At 48.1% G+C, this 10,055-nt stretch overlaps 1 protein-coding gene across 1 annotated transcript in view; it reads left to right on the forward strand.

The window, feature by feature from the left end:
• The window catches only part of SPI1 (Spi-1 proto-oncogene), a 29,170-nt gene extending 19,199 nt beyond the window's left edge, over positions 1 to 9,971 (forward strand). Inside the window, exons 3-5 of the mRNA XM_060176474.1 lie at positions 6,156 to 6,343; positions 7,823 to 7,985; positions 9,099 to 9,971. Coding sequence (XP_060032457.1) covers positions 6,156 to 6,343; positions 7,823 to 7,985; positions 9,099 to 9,418 — 671 coding nt within the window. The 3' untranslated portion in view covers positions 9,419 to 9,971. The remainder of the gene's footprint in view (positions 1 to 6,155; positions 6,344 to 7,822; positions 7,986 to 9,098) is intronic.
• Positions 9,972 to 10,055: the final 84 nt, after the last annotated feature.

A 10,055-nucleotide genomic window follows, 5' to 3' on the forward strand; every position in this document is an offset into this window, starting at 1 on the left:
CGACGACATATATAGCAGCAACAATAATAGCTACAACAATTTTAAAAAAAGCAATGAGGGCAACAAAAGGGAATAAATAAATATTTTTTTTTAAAAAAAAAGAGCACATGTCACATTGTTCAAAGACCTTAGTTCAAGCCCCCAATCCCAACCTGCAGAGAGTAAGCTTCATGAGTGATGAAGCAGGTGTCTCTCTGTCTCTCTCCCTATCTCCCCATTCCTTTTTATTTTCTGGCTGTCTCTTTCCAATAAAAATAAAGATAAGAAAGTCCTTTCTTTAAAAAAAATGGGGGGAGGAGGGAGAAAGATAGACACTTGCTGACCTGCTAACAACTCAAGAGAACAGACTTATCTGCTAGATTTATCTCTGTATCAAGAGAATTCTCTGAAATACCCACAGTCAGGATCCAAGGTAAGCGTGACAAGTCTCGCAAGACATCCACTGTCTGGGTGCTCAGCCTGCATGACTGAACAGTTCACAGGAAAGTCTGACTTCAGAACTCTTGTCCAGTGATCTGTGGTATTTTATTTTATTGTTTGATCTGTGGTTTTTTTTTTTTTTTTTTTGAGAAAGTTTTCTCTTACCCTTTACTTCTTTTAGCCTTTATCTTCCTTCGGTCTTGATCTTCTGCTCCCCTGGGAGAGTTCTAAGCTTCAGTCTGGAGTTTCTGCTTTCAGAAGGTAAAGTCAGCTGAATGGCACTTCAGTCTCTTTTCTTTTCTTTTTAAAAAATATTTTAAAAATATTTATTTATTCCCTTTTGTTGTGCTTGTTTTATTGTTGTAGTTATTATTGTTGTTGTTATTGATGTCGGCATTGTTGGATAGGACAGAGAGAAATGGAGAGAGGAGGAGGAGACAGAGAGGGGGAGAGAAAGACAGACACCTGCAGACCTGCTTCACCACTTGTGAAGCGACCCCCTGCAGGTGGGGAGCCGGGGGCTAGAACCGGTATCCTTGTGCTGGTCCTTGCGTTTTGCGCCACGTGCATGCACTTAACCTGCTGCGCTACCGCCCGACTCCTGACTGACAGGTTTTTGTTTTTTTTCTGTTGTCTCCCAGTCATTTTCTTTATTTTATATTATTTTATTTTATTTTATTTTATTTCTTTATTGGGGAATTAACATTTTACATTCAACAGTAAATACAAAAGTTTGTACATGCATAACATTCCCCAGTTTCCCATATAACAATACAACAACCCCCACTAGGTCCTCTGTCATCCTTCTTGGACCTGTATTCTCCCTACCCACCCACCTCCTCCCCAGAGTCTTTTACTTTGGTGTGATAAGCCAATTCCATTTCAGGTTCTACTTGTGTTTTTTTTTTCTTTTTTCTGATCTTGTTTTTCAACTTCTGCCTGAGAGCGAGATCATCCCATATTCATCCTTCTGTTTCTGACTTATTTCACTTAACATGAACTTTTCAAGATCCATCCAAGATTGGCTGAAAACAGTGAAGTCACCATTTTTTACAGCTGAGTAGTATTCCATTGTGTATGTATACCACAACTTGCTCAGCCACTCATCTGTTGTTGGACACCTGGGTTGCTTCCAAGTTTTGGCTATTATAAATTGTGCTGCTAAGTACATATGTGTACACAGATCTTTGTGGATGGATGTGTTGGGTTCCTTAGGATATATCCCCAGGAGAGGAATTGCAGGATCATAGGGTAGGTCCATTTCTAGCCTTCTGAGAGTTCTCCAGACTGTTCTCCACAGAGGTTGGACCAACTGACATTCCCACCAGCAGTGTAGGAGGGTTCCTTTGACCCCATAACCTCTCCAGCATTTGCTGCTGTTACCTTTTCTGATGTGTGACATTCTCACGGGAGTGAAAGTGATATCTCACTGTTGTCTTGATTTGCATTTCTCTGACAATCAGAGACTTGGAGCATTTTTTCATGTGTTTCTCGGCCTTTTGGATCTCTTCTGTGGTGAATATTCTGTCCATGTCCTCCCCCCATTTTTGGATGAGGTTATTTGTTGTCTTGTTGAGTTTAGCAAGCTCTTTACATATGTTGGTTATTAAACTCTTGTCTGATGTATGGCATGTAAAGATCTTCTCCCATTCTGTGAGGGGTCTCTTGGTTTGGGTAGTGGTTTCTTTTGCTGTGCAGAAGCTTTTTAATTTGATGTAGTCCCATAGGTTTATACTTGCCTTAGTCTTCTTTGTAACTGGATTCGTTTCATTGAAGATGTCTTTAAAATTTATGCAGAAATGAGTTCTGCCAATATTTTATTCTAAGTATCTGATAGTTTGTGGTCTGACATCCAAGTCCTTGATCCACTTGGAATTTACTTTTGTATTTGGTGAAATACAGTAGTTCAGTTTCATTCTTCTGCATGTTTCAACCCACTGTTTCCAACACCATTTGTTGAAGAGACTCTGCTTTCCCCATTTAATAGTCTGAGCCCCTTTGTCAAAGATTAGATGTCCATAGGTGTGGGGGCTCACCCGATTGACAGGTTCCTAAAAGCTCCCACTCACAGTTTCTTCCAGTGCGAGGAATAGTGGCAGCTTTCTCATAATTTAGGTAGAGATTAAATGCAGTATTGTGGATTAAATACCTAATACAGGTGGTTGGTACATAAAAATGCACACTAAAAGTTATTATTATCATTACTATTACGTTGCTGGACAGCTAATCAAATATTGATTGAGACCTCCTAGCAAGCTTTAGGAAGGATGGAGGAGAGGTAGCTCCAAAAATGCAAATAACAGGACATTCTTTTGAGGAGGAGAGAATTCTTCTAAGGGGGCATAAATTATAGGATGGCCTGGGTGTTCCATTGACAAAAAGGGGAAAAGCAAAACATTAATGAGGAAATCACCCAGAAATAACTCCAAAAATTGGACTGTCTTTTGTGGAAGGCAGGGTTACTGTTGGGCCTTTTAGAACCCTAATTGGAGTTCAAGTGCCTTCACTGTAATTTTCAGGGAAGCTCAGGGCAGGGTTCCAGCCCCTCAAAGGCCAAGAAACCTCCCTGGGACCTCATTCAATTCCAGGTCCCCTGTTCCCCCCTCGTCCTTTCTGAGCCATAGTGTCTCCTGTGGGTCTCCAAATCCAGCGATCCATAGGGATCTGCTTTGGGAAATGCTATCCCTGGAATGAAACCTCTATAGAAGCTCAGGAGCCTCAGGTGAAGCCAGAACAGAGGTGGAGAACAGGTGGGAGAGGGGGTATCGGAGACCCTCACTCACACCTCTGGAGAGCTTCAGACACTCAGGGTTCCTCCAGCCTGGAGCTGAAGTGGGAGTGAAGTAGAGGTATTGGGGGACAGGTGAAGGCATTCTTCAAGTATATGTTCACTTCAATGGGAGGGTGCAGGACTGGGACTGGAGGGTGTACAGCTAAAGAGAAACTGGGGTCGCCAAATCCCAGAGCCTCAAAGAGCCCCTTGTCTCAGAGATAGCCCCCTGTCCTGCAGAAAGCGGCTGGCTCTTAGGTGCTTATTGTCAGATGACACTTCACTTTAAGTGGGATTTGGCTTGGTTTCCCTTTGGGTTTAGAAAATTAGGGGGAGGAGGGCTAGAAGAAGTCCTTAAGAGGCTCAGATACATTCATTCTCTCATTCATTCCTTCAGAGAATGTTTGTGGAGTGCCTGCTAAATCCAAGCACCTACCTCAGCTATAGCCTTGGGGCCCAAACTCCAGCCCCTGGAAGAGTGACAGGGCCTCTAAAATTCATTTCTGGGCCATTGATTAAGGTAGTAGCAAGGAGCAAGGGGAAGAAGAGGAAATAAGCATCTATCAAAGTATCTGCTGCTTCCTCAAGTACCAAGCCAGCATCTTTAGGATAAGACAGTAGTAGTAATAAAAACAAAGTCCCCCATTCCCACCTGAAGGTGAGTCATGAGTCATGAAGTGGTGCTGCCAGTGTCTCTTCTCTCTGTTTCTCTCCCTGGGGACCAAGCAATGGTGCACCTGGTTGAGTTCACAAGGAACCGTGTTCAAGTCTCTGGTCCCTACCTATAAGGGGAAAGCTTCACAAGTGGTGAAGTAATGAAGTTTTTACTTGATAGGAAAGAGATAAATTGAAAGGGGGTGGGAGAGAGAGAGAGAGACCTGTAACACTGCTTCACTGCTTATGACATTTCCCTCCTGCAGGTAGGGGCTTGAAGCTGGGTCCTTGCACATGGTAATGTATATGCTGAACTGTTGTGCTGAACTGGGTGTGCCACCACTCTGCCCCATAATAAGTAGATCTTTAAATAAATGAAAAGATTAATTAATTTTGCTTAATTTATACCAGATATGTATAGACACTTTCACATGAGAGAGAGGAAGAGAGGAAGAGAGGGAGAGAGGGAGAGAGGGAGAAAGGGAGAGAGAGAGAGAGAGAGGACTCTGGTATATGCTGGGGATTGAACTAGGAGCCTCAGTATGCAATCCTGTGCTCTGCTATCTGCCCTGTTCCCCCCAGCTACCTGGCCCGGCATCTGACAGTCTTGTGGTTATGTGAGAAACCCCCTCCATCGGCTCCTTGCCACATCTTCTTTTGAATCCTGTGCTGCACCCAGGAAGGCCACAGACAGGATCAGTTTTTGTTCCTGGAAAAGGTGGCCAAGAAACCCTGGCCATCTGCCCTCGTCCTGAGCCAGGGCTCCCTGAGGCCTGTGGCTGCTCCCCACACTCCAGTGGGTCCTGCTGCTGACTCTGAAAGCACCTAGTGGGGAATTTCCAGGACAACTTTGATCCCTGCCACCAAACTGGTCTCGTGTGTGCCGCTGACCCCAGCAGAGTGTGGAGGGACAGCACCAAGAGCCTAGACAAGTGCTCGTGTGTGGGGACCATCAGCCCCGTGACTGCAGTCACACCTCTGCCATGTGTGTGTGTGTGTGTGTGTGTGTGTGTGTGTGCACTGTCTTTATAGAAACCACTGGAGGGAAATCTTAAAAGGGGTGAGGTGGGAAGGATACGGGCTTGGCTTTCCCTGAGGGTGTTTTTACAAATGTCAAATCATCTGTAGCCTCCTAACAATTGTTAATATAGTAACTATATATACATATATGTATACACACTCGTATGTATTTTTATTTTATTATTACTATTATTTTTACCAAAGTACTGCTCAGCTCTGGCTTATGATGATGCTGAGGATTGAAACTGGCACTAAAGTATTTTTACATAGCCATTCTGCTGTCTACCCAGCCACAATTATTATTATTAGATTTATTTGGGAGAAGGAAGAATGAAAGAGACCAGAGTATTTTTTTTCTCCAGAGTTGCTGAGGCTTGGTGCCTGCACTACAAATCCACTGCTCCTGGAGGCTATTTTTTCCCATTTGTTGCCTTTGTTGTTTATCTTTGTTGTTGTTGTTACTCTTATTGTTGTTGGATAGGACAGAGAGAAATGGAGAGAGGAGAAGAAGACAGAGAGGGGGAGAGAAAGATAGACACCTGCAGACCTGCTTCACAACCTGCAGGTGGGGAGCAGGGGACTCCGACTGAGATCCTTACAACAGTCATTGCTCTTTGTGCCATGTGCGCTTAACCCGCTGAGCTACTGCCCGCCCCCCAGGACCAGAACATTCTGTACAGCTCTAGCACATGGCGGTGCCAGGGATTGAACCTTTGGTCTTTTGGGACCTTGGGCATGAACCTTGTGCTCTTAATGCTGAGCTCCCTCCTGATAACTATGCCCATTTATTTTGTTTTTTATGTTTTATTTACTTATTAATGAAAGAGATGAGGGCTGAGGGTACAAAAGCATTGCTAAACTCTGGGTTAGGGTGGTGCTGGGGAGTGAACCTGGGGAATCGGAGTCGCAGGCACGAGTCTTTTGCAGAACCATTATGCTGTCTTCCCCACTCTCTTGTCCCTATGTCACAAGTGAGACCACCAAGGAGGCCTGAGGTCACGCAGGAAGTGTCAGGCAGAGTCAAGACTCCGCTGTGGTCCCAGAGCTTGTCCTTGTCACCCCACAGGGGGCTGGACAGGAGACTTTAGGCCCAAGTCATGGCTCAGCCCTAGACCTTGGGCATGTTAAACCATCTTCCCATCAGCCCCGGGATTCTCATCTGTAATCAGGGGTGATGAGACAATGGGGAAGGGAGAAAGGAGGGGAAGCTAGAGGACAAAGGTCAGGTGGAAACCCACGGGGAGGCTCTGGCCTGTGCATCCTCTGACGCCTAAGCCATCTCTCTCTGCAGACCATTACTGGGAGTTCCACCCGCACCACATGCACAGCGAGTTCGAGAGCTTCGCCGAGAACCACTTCACGGAGCTGCAGAGCGTGCAGGCCCCACAGCTGCAGCAGCTGTACCGCCACATGGAGCTGGAGCAGATGCACGTGCTTGACACCCCCATGGCACCCACCCACGCCAGCCTCGGCCACCAGGTGCGTGTCCCTGACCAGACCGGCCCGCAGGCCCTGCGGTGGGGCCCGGCACTCCACAGGAAGCTGACACAGGCTCTTACTCAACCCAGCTTCCTGCCCCACCGGCCGGAGTCCCAACGGCTGCCGACTGACCTTGCAGGCCCAGGCCCCTTATCTCCTCTCCCTGTGGTGGACAGAGCCCAGACCACTCCCACCCACCCTACTGGGCCACAGTGCTGTGGACTGCCTGGCCCTCAGGTCTCAGCGCCCCCCCCCCCCCATATCCACAGTATTCAGGCTCCCAAGTCACGGAACTCCAACTTCTTTGCCCTCCTTTCTTCCTTTTTTATTAATTAATTATTAATTAATTTATTAATTTATTTTTAGCAGAGCACTGATCAGCACTGGGGATTGAAGCTAGGACTCCAGAGCCTCAAGCACGAAAGTCCTTTGCAGAATCATTATGCTGTCTCTCTGGCTCTTCACTTAACTTTTTTAAAAGTGTGCTGTCCAGGCTTCCTGTGCACATGACCCCGCTGATCTTCCTTAACTCTTTCATTTTTTTTTTAAAATTAAAAGATAGAGACAGGAAGAAGAAAGATGTTCTCTAACTCCCCTGAAGACTAAATTCCTTTTTGCCTGCTTGTCACATGGTTAAACTTTGGAGTAATATCTAATATGATAAGGATGTAAAGTCTTTGATTATTTTAATGATATTATTTGATACAAACATTAAACCAAGTTACTTCTAAAATCATCAGTGCTTTAATGAAAATAATGAGTTTACTCTAGAGTTGGAAGAGAGGGAAGGAGCTATACCACAGCTCCACTCCACCATCTATGGAGCCTCCCCCAGTGCCCTGGCACTCCCAAATGGTGCAAGGGCTTAAGCCCAGTTGCACACGAGCTAAATTATAATTATGACTAAGAGAGAGAAAGAAAAAGCAGCCTGGGAGGTGACACAGTTGGTGTAGTCCTGAGTTGGATCCTCAGTATCACACATGCCTGAGTGATGCTCTGGTCCTCTCTCTCTGCCTTTCTCAATCTTGCTCTCGCTCTCATTAGTGAATGACTAAAAACTTAAAGAGACCAGTCAAAGCAGCTCCATATATGATGCTCTATTATTTTGTTTTTCTTGATTTTATGTGGCACCAGGATCAAACCCAAGGCCTCACACCAGCAAGGCATGAGCTTCCCCTCTATCACCTCCCTGCTCTTTCACCCACTTACCAAGGCAGCTGCTCTTCCATATGGCACCTTTGTACAAACAAGAAAAAAAGGGTCCGTTCTCTGTCTTCTCGGTCCTGGACCTGGGAGCCCAGCTTGGCAGGACTCAGCAACCCCTTCCCCCACAGCCTGCACCCCGACTGCTCTGAGGCCTGAATGAACCCAGCTCCCCAGCTTTCTGCTCTCTGTCCTGCCTGGTCCTGGTGTCCCCTTGGTTCCCACCCAGCTGCCCTGAGTTTTGAACTGGCCTTCACTGACCTCTACTTCTCCCAGGTCTCTTACCTACCCCGGATGTGCCTTCCATATCCTGCTCTCTCCCCGGCCCGGCCCAGCTCTGATGATGAGGAGGGTGAGCGGCAGAGCCCTCCGCTGGAGGTGTCCGATGGGGAGGTCGATGGCCTGGAGCCTGGCCCCGGCCTCCTGCATGGGGAGACAGGTAGGGGATCCTCCTGGCCCAGCCACGCCCACCCCGCTCCCATCCCAACTAAGGTTGATGGTGCAACAGTCATCCATGGAGCTGAGTGTGTGTGTGTGTGTGTGTGTGTCTGAGTGTGTGGGTGTGTGTCTGAAATGTGTGTGCATGTCTATGAGCATGTGTGTTTGCTGTAAGTGTGTGACAGAGTGTGAGAGTGTGTCTGCCCCTCTCTGGGCTGTGTGTGAACTTGCGAGTGTGTGGACATTCGGATATGGGTGAATATAAGTGATCGAGGGGGTGCGAGAGGGTGAGAACTGTGTGGGTGAGGGCGTGTGTGAGAATGTATGTGGACCCCAAGGTGTGTATGAGAGAGCTGTGTGTGGGGGTGTGTGTGGGTATGAGTGTGTGAGCTCCATGTGTGCTTTCTGTGAGCATGAATGTTGAAATATGTGGGTGAGAGTAGAGATGTGTAAAGAAATATGTGTGATCAAGCTCCTGGCTCCCCACCTGCAGGAGAGTCGCTTCACAGGCGGTGAAGCAGGTCTGCAGGTGTCTATCTTTCTCTCCCCCTCTGTCTCCCCCTCCTCTCTCCATTTCTCTCTGTCCTATCCAACAACGACGACATCAATAACTACAACAATAAAACAACAAGGACAACAAAAGGGAATAAATAAATAAATATTTAAAAATAAAGAAATATATGTGTGTGTTACCTGTGAGCATGGATGTAGGAATGTGAGAGTCTGTGTGCAAGAATGTGTGAGTTTGAGTATGGGTGTGTGTGGTGGTTGAGACTGTGTGGCTGCATGCAGGAGTGTGTGAATGTGTGTGGGTTCACACGAGGGTGTGTGTGTGAATACTGATGTGGGAATTGTGTATGAGTGAGTGGGTACATGAAGTGTGTATAGGTGCTTGTGAGAATGTGGGGAGGCATGAGTCTGTGGGGGTGCCTGAGTGTCTGGGTGCTTTGAGTATCAGTGTGTGTGTGCGTGCGTGTGTGTGATATCTGAGTGTGTGGCTGTGAGCATTTGGGTGTGGGTTTGTGCCCCAGGCCTGGAGCAGGTCCCATATGCGGGGGGGTGCTGAGGGACAGTGTTCCCCGCCTTAGGGGCGCTGACCCCCTCCTGCCCACAGGCAGCAAGAAGAAGATCCGCTTGTACCAGTTCCTGCTGGACCTGCTGCGCAGCGGCGACATGAAGGACAGCATCTGGTGGGTGGACAAGGAGAAGGGCACCTTCCAGTTCTCGTCCAAGCACAAGGAGGCGCTGGCGCACCGCTGGGGCATCCAGAAGGGCAACCGCAAGAAGATGACCTACCAGAAGATGGCGCGCGCGCTGCGCAACTACGGCAAGACGGGCGAGGTGAAGAAGGTGAAGAAGAAGCTCACCTACCAGTTCAGCGGCGAGGTGCTGGGCCGCGGGGGCCTGGCCGAGCGGCGCCACCCGCCCCACTGAGCCCCCCGCCCCGGGCTCCCCGCGGGCCATAGCATTAACCCCCTGCCCGGCCGGACACAGGGAGGGGTGCCGCCAGGGGCCAAGGGCAGGACTGTGGCGGCCGGGCCCGCCTCCCCGCCCCCCTCCTCCAAGCCCCCTAGCCTTCCCCCGCCTCCTGCAGGACCTCAGCCCCGGGGTCCCCTAGGCCTGGGGTTCCCCAGTCATACTTGTGTATATTGAACCCTGCCCTGAAAGCCTCTCTCCCTCCTTCACACTCCCCAAACCCCCTTTCCTTATTAAAATTATTCTCCCCAAGTCTCTTTTACTGTTTTCTGCCCCCCCCCCCCCACTCCTTAATCTCATTTGTCCCACAGAGGCGTGTTTACTGAGCGCCTTGTTCCACACTGGAGGCTGGGGGGCAGGAGGACAGAGGACAGACAGCGCCAGCTGGCGTTAGGCAGGTGGAACAGAACATATCCTTGGAGGTGTAAAAGCTTTAGGTTGAGACCCCAGCCCATGATGATGTTAAAAATAATCATGAAAACAGGAGAGATAGCACAATAATTATGCAAACAGATCCTCATGCCTGGGGCTCCCAGGTCTCAGGTTCAATCCACAGCATAAACCAGAGCTGAGCAGTTCTCTGGTAAAAATAAAT

The sequence above is a fragment of the Erinaceus europaeus genome, chromosome 17 (genome assembly GCF_950295315.1).
Source record: "Erinaceus europaeus chromosome 17, mEriEur2.1, whole genome shotgun sequence".
Classification (NCBI taxonomy): domain Eukaryota; kingdom Metazoa; phylum Chordata; class Mammalia; order Eulipotyphla; family Erinaceidae; genus Erinaceus; species Erinaceus europaeus.